This window comes from Puma concolor, chromosome E3, assembly GCF_028749965.1.
Source record: "Puma concolor isolate L17-30 chromosome E3, mPumCon1.1.hap2, whole genome shotgun sequence".
NCBI classification, from domain to species: Eukaryota; Metazoa; Chordata; class Mammalia; order Carnivora; family Felidae; genus Puma; species Puma concolor.
The window spans coordinates 22,761,559-22,778,084 of NC_141682.1; the positions used below are offsets into that span (position 1 = coordinate 22,761,559).

Consider the following 16,526-nt stretch of genomic DNA (forward strand, 5'->3'; position numbering starts at 1 on the left):
TGCCCCTAAGGCTTCTGTGCTTAGCCTTCGTCTTCTCCCCACATCTGCGTTCCGAGCAAACTCCCCCAAAGCAGTGCTTTTTGCTGCTCCTGCTAACACGCTCTGAGTTTCCTTTCCGGGCGCCTCCGCTGTGCTTCGGAACCTCATAGCAAGAAACACACCGGACGTCGCCACTGCACGCTCAATCGACCCCTTAAATCCGGCATTTCCGGAGCTGACCGTGTTGACCCCAACCTCAGAGGCTCCCAGACTTTCTCTGGAGTTGAAGAGCCTCGCTGTCTAGCCGGTCACTCAGCGTGGAAACATGGTGGCCGTTCTAGGGGATTCCTTCTCCCTCTCCATCCACGCCACGTCACGAAGTCCTGCGTGTTGTATCTTTGTAATAGCTCTCTGTCGCCTCCCCTCCTTATCCGCTGCTTTTGGGCGGGGGGGTGGGGGGGGCTCCTTATTCTCACTTGGATCTCCCATTCTCCCTCCGGTCTCTTCATTCTCAACTCCTCAGTTTCCCTGCGCACCAGTGTGTCTTCCCTCCCCAGCCCTCCACGCACCTTCCACACTGTTGCCAGGAGGATCCTTCCAAAGAAAATAATTGTAACACTGCTAGCTTATGTGTGTTTGGGTGCTTACCATCTGCCAGGCCTTTTCCCAAGTGCTAGTCTTGTGTTGACTCATTTAATACCAAAATCAGTGCTGTATTATCCCCTTTTACAGGTGAGAAAACAGAGGCCCAGAGAGCTTCAGTTAAGTTGTCCCAGGTCACAGAACCAGCAAGTCTGTCTGCAGAGTCTACACTCTCAGCCACTTAACGTCATAACAACAAAAACCACATTTTGAGCTTTCTAGGAATTAGCTCGTTGCGTGTATCCTCTCTTTTAATCCACTCAGCTCTGGAAGTTGGAAATTCTTAACGTCTCCGCTTTTCGGACGAGGAAACAGGGGCACGGAGACATGAAGTAACCCGCTCATACTTACACGGCTTGTAGGCGGTGGACGGGGCTTTGACCCGCAGCAGATGTGCTCTGGGCTGTCAGTCTTAGCCACCTCACCCGCCCACAAGGGGCCAGCACCTTCTGAACTCACACTTTCAGGAGTATTTTTCTGTTCTTCTGGGTTGTGGGTGGCAAAGGAGGTATACTTGTGTGAGATGTTCATGCTACTAAGAGTGTGATGAGGAAAGACCAGCGCCTGTTCAAGTGATATCCAGATGGAATGGGACGCTTTGCCCAGTAATGCCATTGAATTTCCTGTGCCAGTTGAACATGCTTCATTCTGTTTTTCCCTCCTGCCTTTGTAGGCGTTGACCGTATGATTTGGGATTTTTCATAAATCCTTAGGAATACAACTACCATAGTAGTATGTTATAGCACAACAGCTTGTCTCCACCAGTAGGCTCCTGAAATTATCCAGGGTAGGAAAATTCTCTCGTGAACTTAAGACATTATGGGAGACATTTTCGTTTCAGGTGACCTGGTGAACTCGTGTGTGTTTCTTCTCTCTCATTACAGTCCACTGAAATGTTAGGTATTTAAAAAAAAAAAAAAATCTGGGAATTAGAAAAGATGGTACTAAAAGCCATTCAGAAAAAGTCCCAGATGACTGATTCAGAAGCAGCCCTGGGGCTGTTTTATTTGTTCGCTCCTTGTCCAAGGCAGGACAATAGGATGTAAGAAAATCCTCAGAAAGGCTCGTACATCCATTTAAAAACAAAAACAAAAACAAGCTACTGAGAAAAAGGTACAGAGTTCTTGGCAATTAAAAAATCTGTCACCAGTTCATAAAAAGTCCTAGGACACTAAGCAAAGAAACGGTCTTTGGAAAAGCAGTGAAGCGAGTTTCTGTGTTCTTTCATTTCTCAGGATATAGGACTCCCCCAAATGGACATCGTCGGGAATAGCACTCCTAAAACAGGCCATTTCACAGTCAGAGGAGCGTCCCTCCTCTTCGTGCAAGCGTCCCGTCCTATTAATGTGACTAAGTCACGTTGACGATCACACGAAAAGACTGCTGTCTTTTAGCCTTCCTGGCAGCCCTAAAGATTTTTTTTTTTTTTATCCCAGTGGTTCTTAACCGGAAGTAGTTTTGCCATCCTCCTCGCCCCCTGATCTGGCAGTGTCTCCAGATGGTTGTGCTTGTCCCTGCTGGGGAGAGGGGGACACGTTGCCACTGGGTTTTAAGCGTGTAAGGGCCAGGGATGCTGTTAACATTCTACAGTGTTCTGGACAGCCCACAGGAAGGAATTATTTAGACCAAAATGTCAAAAGTGTCAAGGCTGGGAAATAGTTAACTGTAAATTGCCAAGCCGACTTGCAACCAGAACTTTTCCTTAATCTCCCAAGATGTCAGAGACCTAAGAAGTTAAAAGCTGCAAGCTGAAAGTTGGCAGTCTTCTCTTTATGCTAAACTATCCTAATACTTTACTAGAAAGTAGATAAATCTCCAACAAACACTTCTTGTGCCTGATGTGCCCGCACAGTGAAGCTCAAGGCGTGACATCAAGAATAACATTTAGCCTGGGGGAAAAAAAAACATCCGTAGTTGGACTGTTTGGTACATCCTTCTGTCGTCACTGTCAGTCTGTCTGGTTCTCTTTCCCAGGGTGCCTGGGTGCAGTCTCACAGCCCTCCTTTGACCGGGACTGCAGACAGCCATGGCGAGTCAGTGCTGGCATCATTCCTTCCCTAAGAGCTATCCCCGCCCAGACTGGTCCAGTATAGATGGCAGATGCCTAAATTCTTTCCTTCTCCGCCTCCCTCTCCCTCCCCTCCGCACGACCGTGCCGTGGTGAGGTCTTCAGGAGATGAGATCTCTTTAACCTTTGTCTCTTTGATACATGTCATTATTTTAGGGTTGCCTGGCTGGCTCAGTTGGTAGAGCACGCGACTCTTGATCTTGGGGTCGTGAGTTCGAGCCCCACGTCGGCTGTAGAGATTACTTACAAAAACGTTACTAGTTTTGTCTTCATCTTTGAAATATTGGCATTTGGTGTGCAATTGCAGGTTGACTGGTTTGTTTGTTTTTTCTTCCTTTAGCACTTTAAAATGCCACTCTGTTGTCACTTGGTCCTAGTGTTTCTGATGATGAGTCAGCCGTCGTTCCTGTGTCGCTCCCCTGCACGTTAAGTGCCTCTTTTTTTTTTTTTTTTTTTTTTTTTCTATCTGCCTTCAAGATTTTCTCTTTGTCTTTCTCAACACTTCAACCTTGATCCTTTTAGGTGTGTCGTTCTCTGTGTTTATCCTGCTTGGAGTTCTTGGAGTTCTGAATAAGTGGATTGGTATTGTTCATTAAATTTGGATACTTCCCAGCCACTGGGTATTCAGTAGTTCTCTGCCCCACTGTTCTTGGATATCGTTCCAATTTTCTTCCTCTCTGTATTTTCATTTGGGTCATTTTTAAAATTTTTTTTTTAATGTTTTTATTTATCTTCGAGAGAGAGCGCGAGCGGGGAAGCAACAGAGAGAGAGACAGAGACAGAGAGAGACAGAGGGAAACACAGAATCCGAAGCGGGCTTCAGGCTCCGAGCTGTCAGCACGGAGCCCGATGCGGGGCTCAAACCCACAAACTGTGAGATCATGACCTGAGCCAAAGTCAGACGCTTAACTGGCTTGAGACACCCGGGTGCCCCTCGTTTGGATCATTTCTTTCAACTTCCAAACCTCTGATGAAACCCCTCATCTACTCATTCGTTCGGCCCGCCTTTTTCACTAGATGCTCTAAGGTACTTACTGTAATTAAGTCCCTGCAAAATAATTCCAACATCTTGGCCGTCTTTGGATCTAGTTCCATTGACTGCGTGTCCTGATAATGCATCGTTTCTGTTTTTCTCCTGTGGTGAGTTTTGACGGGATGCTAGCCACGTGTCGACGCTGAGAGTGCCACACCTCTTGTGTCAGGCTGTTCGTGCAGGCACTCAGCTCTGCTAGTCTGTTGTTGCAGGAGTCTGGGCTCTGCTGTGGCTCTGGGCGCATTCAGTTCGCCACAGGCTTCCGCTTATTTGAGGGTCGGATGAAAATGTCTCCTTTGGCAGCTCTTGTTTATCTCAGTTGTCCTGCCTTACCCCCAAACTTAGTAGGACTTGTGTGCCTGCCTCAGGAGAGCTAGAACTCTCCTCAGCTCTCGTGCCCTCCCTACGGTAGTGGCCCAGTGCCCGATACTCATTTTGAGGTGCAGAGGCCGGCAGGGACCGCTCCTCCTCTCGGTCGTTCCCACCGCTCTTCGGCAGGCTCTGCCTGTCTGAGCCTCGGATGGTCCCAGGGTCGGGGGTGTCGTCAGCTGTCCCTTGCCCTCCTTCCGTGGTGGGCGGCCCTGACCTCCCGCTCCCCCTCAGACTCCAGCAGGCCCCACACACCCAAGCCTGAGGGGTTCCGGGGCCCACGGTTCTCCCACCCCCGTTATCGCCTTGCGTGTGTTCTTCCCGCGCGCTCTTTCCCACGTCCGTCCTCACTGCCTTCACGTACCCTTCCTCAGCACCCAAGCTTCTAAATCCAGCTCACGGAGTAGGTCTCAAGAGCCATCACCAGTTTCAGAAAACCTTCCTGCTGTCTCAGGCCTGCATCAGATGCCCTCCCATCACTTCTAACCTTTGGTAAGTTATCATCATCTCTGCGTCTAGGTTTCTCATCTCCAGAATGGGTATGGTGATAGCATCGATGGCTTAGTTATCTTGAGGATTCAGTGAGTCCACACGTGCAAAGCACTCGGAACACAGAGGCGAAGAACGGGATCTCGGGGGCAAAACTGCCCAGACTCAGCGCCCTCCCGTGAAACCTGGAGCAGGTCACGTCACTTTTCAGTGCCTCCGTTTCCTCCTACCTAACGTGGAGGTAACGATACTTACCCCCTGGATGTTACCGCCAATGTCAAGGGGGTTAACGCTTACGAGGCACCTGGACCAGTGCCAAGCGCATAGTATGAGCTCAGTAAACGTTAGTTAGCTGTGATGGTGGAGACGACAGCCCTCTCCTCTCGGAGGCCCTGTGCCTCACTCACTGCGCTGGAGCATAATCGCTTACTTTCCTTGACAGCCCTTGCGCCCAGTCAGCACAGGGGCCGTGACTCTTACTCGCGATGGCTCATGGAAGGGACTCCAACACATATTTGCTCAGTGACTAACTGAGTGAAAAGGTTAGCGGCAAAGTATGCATGACACCCTGTGGGGTCGAATGCAGCGATGGGCCGTACTGTTCCACTCAGGGACCATTTCATCATTCTGAATATCCTTTGGGGGAAAAGCCTCTTTTTCAGGGTAAAAAAAAAAACACCTCGCGTTCTGTTTTGAGTCATCAATAGCGTCCTTCCCTCCATCAAGCCACGGTGTTGGAACACTCTTTTCTTTGACCTTTAAAAAAGGGCAAGTGAAGATTTATGGTGTTGTCCACCCAGAATCTCGCCGTCATCCAGCAAAAGAGCCTCACCCCAGTTTTCCAGGTGAACATTTTTTCCCTTCATTTTCTGCACCACGCTGATCATGGAACTTTCTGGGCTACGTCTGCATTGTGTTCTCCTCCTAGACACTTAGGGGATCCACAGTTATTTCAAATTCTCTGCCTTGCATGCCTTGAAAAATCTGTAGCATTTATTGTTGTTTATACAGATACGACCGTACATTTGCAAAGCACAGCTTTGAAGGTTTCAAATATTCTCTTTTCTCACAAACATTCTGTTTTGTTGCAATCTCTTAAAAGTTGCATGAGATGGTTGATGCAAACGTAAATAAAGTGAGGTACAGGAATGTCACGAGTTGTATTTTTAGAGCCTAAGGTTAGTTTGTGGTGGAGCCGGGACCAGAATCTGGCGTGAAAACAAATGAGGAGAGAGTCCGCTTTGGTCAGGGACCTTAAAACTGCTCTTCCTGAGGGTCCAAAGGCTTCGGTTCCCATGTCATTTATTTAACGGGTGGCTGCCCCAGTTTCCACACCCGTGAGCTAGGGATAAAAATTGCCCCATAAGGGTACGTGTAAGAGAATAAAATGAAATAATTATGCAAAAGCGCTTTCATAACAGAGAGGAATGTACGAATGCAAGCTTAATCTAGTACTGGAAAGCTGGTTGATTACCTGAGTTATGTCCATGAATTCTAGCTTCTATTCTGATTTATTTCCTGATCAGAGAGACCTCCACATTTTAGAGGTTTTCCTTGAACTTTTTAAAGCGTTTTTCAAGTTGATGGTTTATAGTCGGTGAGTCAGTCCTACCATTTCTTTTAAAATAGCAGCATGGCATCGGCCCAGATCAGACTGGGAGGGCTTCCTGCCTGTGTTCTTGTTCACTCCCTGAATAACTGCAGAGGCCTTCAAATGCTCTCCTACCTTTGGCCTGTCCTCCAGGGTCAGAATTTTCATTCTGAAACTCAAATCTGATGCCACTCCAGGACAGAGAAACCATCAATGGCTCCCTGTTGCCCCTTAGTTCCTGGTTCTTGGTTCTTTTCAGCCAGGCCCCCCTCTCCTCTTCTTCTGTGCCCTAGTGTAGGACCCTTTGCGCATTCCCTCTCCCATACTGTTGGGGTCTGCTTAGACTGCTTCCCTGTAAAGCCTTTCCTGGCCGCACAATCCATTCTGCTGCTCTGCTCCCAGAAACTCGGAACAAAGTTGGTTCTTTACATTTCTGTCTTTCCTTTTAGCTCCCAAGGGTGGGGACTGCGGCTCATTTCTCTCCTTCTAGCCTCCCCAGTGCTTGACATTTAGAGAGGGCTCCACGAATACCGGCTGAATGAATGAAGATCTACACATCTCATAGCAAGGTCATCCTAAGATGGTTTCTGTCCGGAGAGTTCTTTGGCCCTCTGGGAAGGCACACCTGAGAACCACCAGGGCTGGCATTTGTATAGCCTCATTCCCAGCGGCGTCAGGCACAGAGGACTGAGACGTTGATCCTTCGATGAAGGGTTTTTGCTAACTCACCACATACTAGGTCTCTGAGTTTCTGTGCGTTACGTGCCTGTGATTCTCTTTGGGGGCCTCCAGCCCACGCAGTGTGACCACAACCAACTCTTTGTTGTAGCTGAACGGGCTGCCCGCTTCTGTTGTGGTTTTATCTTTGTGTGGCCTGCACTCGGCCGTAACTTCTGGGAGAAGCTAGAACGCTTGGTCACTGCAGAAGCCTTCCACAGATAAGACTTAGCTTGGGAGTTATCTGAAGGTGGCGGTCATCTGTCGTACTGCTCCGGACAGCTGACGCTCCGTGAACCCTCACCCGGGACCACATTAATGAGCCGAAGGAGATGAATGGCGTCGCTAAACGATCACTGTGGTGGTGGCATTATTATGACCATCGTTCCCATTTGACTGTGGAAGGCATGGGCACTCATATTTGCAGCGACCAAGCAGCAGCACTGGGACTCCCAAGTCAGATCTGTCTGACCCCAGAGCCCTGACTCGGCTCGTACCGCATTCCGTCTCCTTCTTTGCCTGCGGTGAACCTTAAGAGTCCGCCAGCCCTCGGGTTCTTATCACTCAGCCTGCAAAGGCAGGAGCGTGAGCTCGGTTGTGAGTCACACACATCAGACCCCGTTCCAGGCAGTACTGACCCAGCAAGGGTGCGGCCGCGGCCCGTTCTCTGGGAGCACCTCTGTTTTTGCTACTCCCAGCCATTTACTGCCGGACCCTCTTTCTGTCGCGTCCTGGTGATTACCGCGCCACCTGCCAGCTTCGGTCCTCTGACCCTCCTCCCTCGGGGGTTCTCAACCCTCGCCGTACTTTGGAATGGCCGGGGAAGCTTTACGACAGAATGCCCTGCCCTACCCCCAGAGGTTCCATTCGGTCATTCCGGCTTGGGGTCCGGGTATTAATCTTTCTGAAACCACCTTGGGATGTCGTAGAACTCGCACATTTTAAATGCAACACTCGGTGATTTCTTTCTTTCTTTTCCTTTTTTAATGTTTATGTTTATTTTTGAGACAGAGAGAGAGAGACAGACAGACAGACAGCGTGCAAGCAGGGGAGGAACAGAGAGAGAGGAAGACACAGAATCCGAAGCAGGCTCCAGGCTCTGAGCTGTCGGCATGGAGCCTGATGTGGGGCTTGAGCTCACGAACTGCGAGATCATGACCTGAGCCGAACGCAGTCAGACGCTTAACTGACTGAGCCACCCAGGCGCCCCCAAAACTCAGTGATTTCTTAGCAAACCGACAGCATCGTGTGACCGTCACCACAGTCTGATTTTACAAAAGTTCTCTCACCCCGATGAGATCCCTTAGGCCATTTTAGAGTCAGTGCTCAGTTCCACCCCTGCCCTCAGTTAACACTAATCTGCTTCCTGCCTCTGTAGATTTGCTTTTTCTGGCCATTTCATACAAATGGAATCATCTGGGGGTGGCTGGGTGGCTCAGTCAGTTAAACTTCAACTTTGGCTCGGGTCACACTGTCATCGTTAGTGAGATCGAGCCCCGCGTCCGGCTCTGTGCTGACAGATCGGAGCCTGGAGCCTGCTTCGGATCCTGTGTCTCCCTCTCTCTCTGCCCCTCCCCTGCTCGTGTTCTGTCTCTCTGTCTCTCAAAAATAAATATTAAAAAAAAAAAAATGGAATCACCTGTAGTATTTTTAAAGCCCCCAGGATTATAATGTGTAGCTATGGTTGAGAATCGCTGTTACCTCTTGGATTTTTCTTTTTTTTTTTTTACTACCGTTGTCTAGATTCACAGTGGCTCAGAGAAATCAATAGGCGCCTACAAGGGCTGCCTTTTAGATAAGCCGTAAGCGTAATGAGCACTTCAGATAAGCCGTAAGCCCAACGGGTCCTGGACTGAGAGCTTAATGATCATTTATAACCCGCTTTTTATGGAAACGTGCTTTTCAAAGTCCAGATGTGCTGACTTAGGGAGAAGCATTTGGAAAAGAGCTTGCACAACCTGTCTTAAGATGCGGAGTGCCTCCCTGCCGGTGGCCACGGCACTGAGTCAGAGCCGAGCCCTGAATTCGTGTGGCCTTGCCTTTGGCACTTCTGCTTTACATTTTTTTGTGTATGGCCTTTCGCCTCCGCCTGACTTCTTGCCCGGCTGTGGCAGTAAACTGAATCCCCCATCCCAGAACCGCCCCCCTCCCCGATAGGATTTAGCTCCACATGCTTTGTCCGCGTTGAGATCCTTTACAAAATAGGTCTCACATATTTCTGCCTGCTTCAGTACATTTTGAAATCTCAAACTCAGCTGCCCTCAGGCCCAAGCAGGTTTACTATCTAAATGACTCCCCTGGGGAGACCACCGCAGGGACTTGCACAGTGTCCCCGGCAGCGAGCTTCCTTCCGACTTTGCCACGAGCAGAAATTGTTGGTGGAGCACATGGTTACAGCAGGGACAGCAAATAGATTCCATTTCGTGTGCCAGAGGGGGAAAAAGGCCAGCTGACCAAACAAAAAGCTGTGGGATAAGCTTACGTGCGTAGGAAGACAATAAAACCCAATTCCGTTTATCTGAGAATATAACCTTTCATCTTATTGACTGGAATTCAAATAATAATAATAATACAGAGATTCAGTTAAGAGCCATCAGGGTTTTGTTATCGTTGTTTAAGGTAAAAAGTAAACGGTATTAATCTTAGGAAAGCTATAAACATGAAGGCAATTATGTACGTAGGTATATGTGTTAGGTATATACAAATAGGTATTAGGTATATTTCACCCATCCTATTACCAGAATACTTTGATCATTTTCCCTCTGAAAACTACCCTTTTCCTTTTCAGTGTTATGCAGGGGTCTTCTGTTTTTCTTTTCCCATACTTTCCCTTTAGAAGTCTATAAACCCTCTTTTAAGTCTTTTAAAACTACTTTTGGAATGTGTAACAAATTGTTTCATTTTTATAAAGTGTCATAGGGTTCCTTTACTTTTAAAATCCAGTTAGGTAGACTTCAGATCACTGCCCAGAAATTTAAGAAGACCGCTAATCTAATGAGACAGAACAGGAAAAAGTCACCCAGTAGTTCCCTGGCTCACTGTGAAATCAGACGAGTGTGTCCAGACTGGGCACAGAGGCTCAAGTGGGTTTTGTAAAGGCTTGTACCAGGAGAGGACAGCGTTGCTCAAAATCTGGTTCCCGGCAGAATGCATCTGGCCGCTGTCATTTCCCTGCAAATATAAATTTCATTGCAGTCGGTGACCGTGTATGTCTTTGCCCTGTAGACCGTATTGAGATGCCTCAATTGATGGGTCATAGTTTATATTCTTTCTCAAACATGCACTTAAATATTTGCAGGTAACCAGCATTTCAAATCAGTTTATTAAAAATTCTCTCCGTGTCTCACTTTTTTTTTTTTTTTTTTTTTTGGATACACCCAAGTGATGGTTGAAGTGAAAAACCAACAGAATTATGAACTCTCGTGTGGCTTGGTCAACCAAAGCCGTCAACACCAGAATCTTGGGGCAGTGGGAAGGCACTGATGTTTGAAGTTCGTGTTGGCTCTCGGGGCCGTGTGTTTGCCATCCCTGGGGAGAGAGGGACTGAGTGGTAAAAGGTGAGCTTTTGCTCTCGGGCTGAGAGTGGCTCAGAGCTGGTGAAATCCCGAAAAGCTAGCGGCGCCGCTTGCCTTCAGAAGAGCAAGTTGGGAACGCGCAGACATCCCCCTTCAAAGTAAGAAGAATTGGGAGTGATTAGAAAAGATCAAAGCTTCTTGGGAAACCACACTGAACCGGTACACAGATCAGAGGTCAGCAAACTATGCAGTTTTAAGTGTTTGGGAAAAAAATCAGGAGAATATTTTGTGACCTAGGAAAGTTATGTGAACTCACATTTCAGCGGCCAGAAGTCACGGTTATTGGAACATGGCCAGGTCCATTCGTCTGTATGTTGTCTGTGACAACCTCTGTGTCTCAGTGGCAGAGCGGAGTAGTTGCAGCAGCAATGGTGTGGCCTGCAAGCCCGAAATATTTACGATCTGGCCTTTCCGGAGAAAGTTTGCCGACGCCTGACCCAGGCAGTGGTATTTATTTAGAACTTGTCCTGACATTGGTGTGTCGGTAAGCATTGGGAAGAGAACAATAGTTACAATATTTCAGTGGGTTTTGGGGTGGGGAGTGGGTGGAGGTGGGTAGGGGGAGGAGAGACATCACGTCTGATTTCCGCCTGTCACCAACGTCCCCAGCATCGGGCTGCGCCTCACATTTGGACTGTATCATCAGAGTCAGCCGCCCCCGTTCATTTTAGCGGCAGCTTCTCAAACATGAGGCGGGACTTCGGAGAAGGCCGGCTACACGCCTCCGGACCGGCTTCACGTACCAGTCCTCAAAGTGACTCCAGAAAGCCTCCTTGCGAGGTTTGCACCACACCCCGTGAGGATCACTGGTGTGCAGCCGGGGTTGGCACCCTGGTTGGTAGGCAGCCAGAGAGTAAATATTTTGAGCTCCACAGGCCGTCTGGTCTCTGTCGCAGTAACGCCACCCTGCCGTTGTGGTGTGAAAGCAGCCATAGATGATGCAGAAACGTATCAGCCTGGCTGTGCTCCAGTCACACTTGATTTGTGCACACCGAAACTTGAATTTCGTAGCATCCTTGCGCATCGTACGTATGTTCCTCTTTGGAGTTTCTTTCCCCCACCCCCAACCATTTTAAAGTAACAACCATTAGCTTGCCATACAGAAATAGGCAGTGAGCTAGATTGGATCTGTGGGCCATAGTTCGCTGACCCCTGGTAATATGGGTAGTTTACTTGCTGTATTTCTTTCTTTCATTAAAAAAAAACAAAACAAAAAACATTAGCTTGGGAAGGCACTATCATGTTTTAATTTTAGTCGCTGTGGATTTTACTGTGGAAGGCAATTCTACGCACACGTCTGCTTTTCTGCCTACTGCTATTGGATTTTTTTCTTGCTACCTCTGTTGAAATCTAGAAAGACCTTTTTTTCAAACCATTCTCTATTGTTGGGACAGCCATTTGCTTTTTCGTTAATGCATTCAGTGTGTATTTACGAAGCACCCACAACGGTGTGGCAGGCAGGTGGCCATGGCAAGCCGGGTGCTCCGGGGAAGGGGGGGGGCAGTGATGGCCGAGATAGACTTGGTCTCTGCCCCCGTGGATCTCTCTGGCTCGCAGGGAAGAGGTCAGTCATGCACAGTGCTTGGCAGATCACAGCATGCACTGAAGGTGTGGACTTGAGCATTTATTTCCACGGTCCCATGATACGTGCGTTATGCAGGTGGACGCGGCCCACGTGCAGTAGTCTGTATCCTGGGAAACAGGGTGGTGTTTCACATTAGTGGCGTTGGGCATTTGAGTGTACCGATGGCAGAAACTTCTCCAGAAATCAGTCCACAATTAGAGTTGGAAATTGTCACGCCAGTTGGAGGTTTTCCTTTGACCCTGTGCCCTAGTGCAAGCCTCTGTGTCTTTCCGGGTAAGTTGAACTGCTTCAGGTTGGGGGCGTTTCCGTTTTCTTCTGGCCCAGTAAGCGTGAGACTCCCGTTAGGCACGACTGAAAGGCGGCCATTACCACAACCAGTCAAGGGAACCGGGGAGGACATCGAGGCCTGCACAGCCCTGCCGCTTGTAGGTTTTGGGGATTACAAGGGAAAAAGTTAATGCTTTACCAAAAAGTAATAAATTTAAAAATGCTGCCCTATGTAAGTAAGCCTTGTTTGAATGACTAGTGAGATTGCACAGTGGCTTGCATAGGAAAAAACAAACCCCAGAGTAAAATGGTGAGCCGGAAGTGCTTTCCTGCTTTGTATCGTTTTCCCAGTTACAGACAGGAAACATTCAAGTGTGTTTTCAAGCACAGAACATTGGACACAAAGAAGGCTCTTGACGAAGCAGAAAAAGACCCGCATACAAAAAGTTTAGGTCTGTGGAGAAAAATGTCTGATTGAAAACAATGTGATTTAGCAAGTGTTTTTTTTTTAATCGTTGGCTTGCGCTGTCTCTAGGTGCCTTGATAAGCTTAACATATTGCTCTCCCTCTTTGCTTTATTCATGAATTTTTAAAATCTGATCAAAAATCACATCTCAGGGGCGCCAGGGTGGCTCAGTCGGTTGAGTGTCCAACTCTTGATTTCAGTTCAGGTCATGATCTCGCGGTTCAGATTGTGAGATTGAGCCCTGCATCAGATTCTGGCCACTGATCTCGAGGAGCCTGCTTGGGATTCTCCCTCTCTCTCTGCCCCTCCCCTAGTCACACTCTCCCTGTCTCTCTCAAAATAAATAAGTAAACTTAAAAAAAAAAATCACATCTCAGTAAAAACCAAGTTTCTGTGGCTAATATACTCTTTGAATGGGCACCGTGGCCAGTATTCTGAGTAATTGCTAGACTTCCCTGGGTAAAAGTTCTACTGGCAGATTCTCTGGTAAAGATGAACACTCCCAAACAGTTCAGCATAGAAAGGGCTGAGCCTTGGACCAGACACAGTGATGAGAAAGATCGAGTCATTTGGAGCACGTATTGGGGGAGGTAGGGACCATGGTGGTTCCCTAAAATTAAGGTGGGGCTAGCATAGACCAATGGGGGTATCTTAGTGTGAAGGAGCCACCCCAATTTGTATGTTACATTCCAGACTCCTGATTCGTCACAAAAAGTAATCTTACCAGATAGCCTGTATTCATGGTTTAGACGATTTAATATTAAAACCTCCATACTACCCAAAGCTGTCTACAGATTCAGTACAGTTCCCATCAAAATTCTAATGGCATTCTTCACAGAAAAAAGAAAAACAATTGTAAAATCCACATGGAACCACAAACGACTGAAACAGCAAAAGCAATCCTGCGCTAGAAGAACAAGGCTGGAGGCGTCACACTTCCCGATTTCAAACTCCTTGATCCTGGAACAACGTGGGTTTGAATTGCATGAGTCCACGTATATGCAGATTTTTTTTTGCAGTACAGTACTGTAGATGTATTTTCTCTTCCATACAATTTGCTTAATAGCATTTTCTTTCTAGGGGTGCCTGGCTGGCTCAGTCGGTTAAGCGTCCAACTTCCACTCAGGTCATGGTCTCGCAGTTCGTGAGTTCGAGCCCTGCATTGGGCTCTGTGCTAACAGGCTCAGAGTCTGAAGCCTCTCTGTCCCTCACCTGCACGCGCACACACACACACTCTCTCTCTCTCTCTCTCTCTCTCTCTCTCTCAAAAGTAAATAAACATTAAAAAATGTTAAAAAGTAATTACATTTTCTAACTTTCTTTATTGTAAGAATACATTAAACAATGCACATAACATATAATACATATTAACCAACTATTTATGTTCTCAGTGATGTTTCTGGTCAACAGTAGCTACTAGTAGTTAAATTTTCAGGGAGTTAAAAGTTACGTGCCAATTTTTCACTGCACAGGGTCAACACCCCTAACTCCTATGTTGGTCAAGGGTCGGCTGTATATTACAAAGCAGTAGTCAACAAAATAGGATGGTATTGGCATAAAAAAGATACATAAATGGAACAGACTAGAAAGCCCAGAAATAAATCTGATTAAGAAGAGATATTGGATCTCTTTCTAAAATTAATTTTATCAGTGTAATATGTGGCTGAGTGTCCATAAAGGCAGGAAACGTAGTGTCAACTTATTTTCAAGCTGTATGTTAACATTTTCGTATAATATGTTCCACATAGATTTCAGTCTCCAGATACCTTTTTAGGTAAAGTACCTCTAAATTGAAAGCAAAGGGTCTAGTTGGTAAAATGAAACAAAGGATAATAAATACATTGATTTGCTTTGTAATCAAATGACTTGATTACAGGGGTGTCAAATGACTCGACTTAAATCACTGTTTGAACCAGAAGTCCCACTATGGCACCTCGATTGCCGTCATTCTGGGTATTAAGTACAGCAACAGTGCTGCCCCTTTGGACTGCAGAGGAGTCCTCGGAAAGTAGCGTGATCTGGCAACTGAGGCTCGAGCAACTCAGGATGTTCCTCTGCCGATTGATGGCCGCCAGGTCGGCTTTCTGGAAAGGTCTACATAGTTAATGATAATTGGAAAGCATGAGTGGGAGAACGCTGTGAAAGTACTTTGTTTCTTTTTAAAGTAAAGATGAGATGCCTGAAGGAAGTACTCAGTTGTTACTATTTGTGTGTGTATCATTGAATCACGTTCCTGGATTTGTGACAAACGTGTTTCGGTAAGGCTGTCAAGCTCAGAAATGATCATTTTAAATTTTTTTTTTTTCAACGTTTATTTATTTTTGGGACAGAGAGAGACAGAGCATGAATGGGGGAGGGGCAGAGAGAGAGGGAGACACAGAATCGGAAACAGGCTCCGGGCTCTGAGCCATCAGCCCAGAGCCTGACGCGGGGCTCGAACTCCCGGACCGCGAGATCGTGACCTGGCTGAAGTCGGACGCTTAACCGACTGCGCCACCCAGGCGCCCCAGAAATGATCATTTTAGGAACTGAAGGTTCAGCTTCTCTACAGCGCTCTTTATTTATTTATTTTAAATTTATTTTAAGTAGGCTCCATGCCCAATGTGGGGCTCAAACTCATGACCCCCAGATCTAGAGTTGCACATTCTACCGACTGAGCCAGCGAGGCGCCTCTAGAGCAGTCTTCTCTCCAAGGGTGGCCTGTGGGTCTCGGCCATGGAATTCTGGGAGGAAAGGGCCTCTTAAAGAAGCAGGATCGTGTTCCAGACCTGCTTTTGAACAGAGGTGAGGCCTGGAAACTGGCATTTTAAATCCGCACACTCCCCACCCTCAGTGATTCTATACACGCCCAGGTCTGGGAGCCACTGGTCTCGAGGCTTTGTTCTTGTTTGGGGTTGCTATTCTTTGCAGACTTTTGTTTGCTGGCTTTTTTCTTTGGTTTTGCTCAAGGAGCCCTCTGATGTCAACATTGGTGGAATTTCTCCCCACGTTATCATTCATTTCTGCCTGTTTTGTTTATTTTTTATTTTTTTATTTTAGAGAGAGAGAGCATGCATACACAAGCGGGGAACGGGGGGAGACAGGGGCCGAGGGAGACAGAGAGAACCCCAAGCAGGCGCCACCCTCCACACAGAGCCCGACGTGGGGTTTGATCCCACGACCCTGGATCATGACCTGAGCTGAGGTCAAGAGTTGAATGCTCGACCGACCGAGCCACCCAGGCGTCCGTCCCTAGCTGTTTTGTTTTAAACTCTGGGATAATAATTGTTACATTTCACGAGTTCCTTTGCATTTCTGGATTTCTGACTCTGAGCTTTTCATTTTTTCCCACAGAGCTGAGAAAACAGAAGTCCTCAGTGAAGATCTGTTACAGGTAACAAAATAAAATCTTCTTAAAGTGCTTTGCTTAAAGAGGAAAACAAAACAAAGCCTCATCGGCGAGAACTGAAGCAGATCTGTGTACGAACGTCTGTATGTATGATCTGAGACACGATGAGACTGATCGGCATGGTCCCGAGCAGGAAAGAAAAGCAGTTGGGTTGCACGGTGATAAAAAGGGGATCTGGAACTTCGGTGTCATGCTGTGAAGTTCAGATGGGGCTGTCCTGCTTTCAAGTGCCAGGTGTCGGGGTGGGGTGGGGGAGGCGCTGGCTGGCCTGGCCGGTCCACCGGCACTGCAGCCTGGTCACGGGTCCCGGGCAGGCTGCGGGCCTGTCGCTCGCTGCTATGACGGTGTCCTTGATGG

The 16,526-nt window shown here is 47.5% G+C and overlaps 1 protein-coding gene and 1 long non-coding RNA gene across 10 annotated transcripts in view; one reads left to right on the forward strand and one right to left on the reverse strand.

Moving 5' to 3' along the window:
• Positions 1-16,526, forward strand: part of LOC147573055 (uncharacterized) — a 176,743-nt gene that overhangs the window by 138,626 nt on the left and 21,591 nt on the right. For 5 of the 7 annotated variants that reach the window (XR_015245640.1, XR_015245642.1, XR_015245643.1 and 2 more), the window contains exon 2: positions 16,115-16,154. This is a non-coding gene — a long non-coding RNA (uncharacterized LOC147573055). Of the gene's footprint in view, positions 1-4,465; positions 4,584-4,610; positions 5,426-16,114; positions 16,155-16,526 lie in introns of all 7 variants that reach the window. The other 2 variants (XR_015245641.1, XR_015245639.1) reach the window with 2 other exon arrangements.
• LOC147573059 (leucine carboxyl methyltransferase 1-like) overlaps positions 1-16,526 on the reverse strand; it is a 57,215-nt gene that overhangs the window by 2,790 nt on the left and 37,899 nt on the right. Inside the window, exon 8 of one of the 3 annotated variants that reach the window (XM_086692675.1) lies at positions 9,637-10,059. The exons of the other annotated variants lie outside the window; for them this stretch is intronic. Coding sequence (XP_086548801.1) covers positions 9,904-10,059 — 156 coding nt within the window. The 3' untranslated portion in view covers positions 9,637-9,903. Of the gene's footprint in view, positions 1-9,636; positions 10,060-16,526 lie in introns of those variants that run through there. 3 annotated transcript variants of the gene reach the window in all.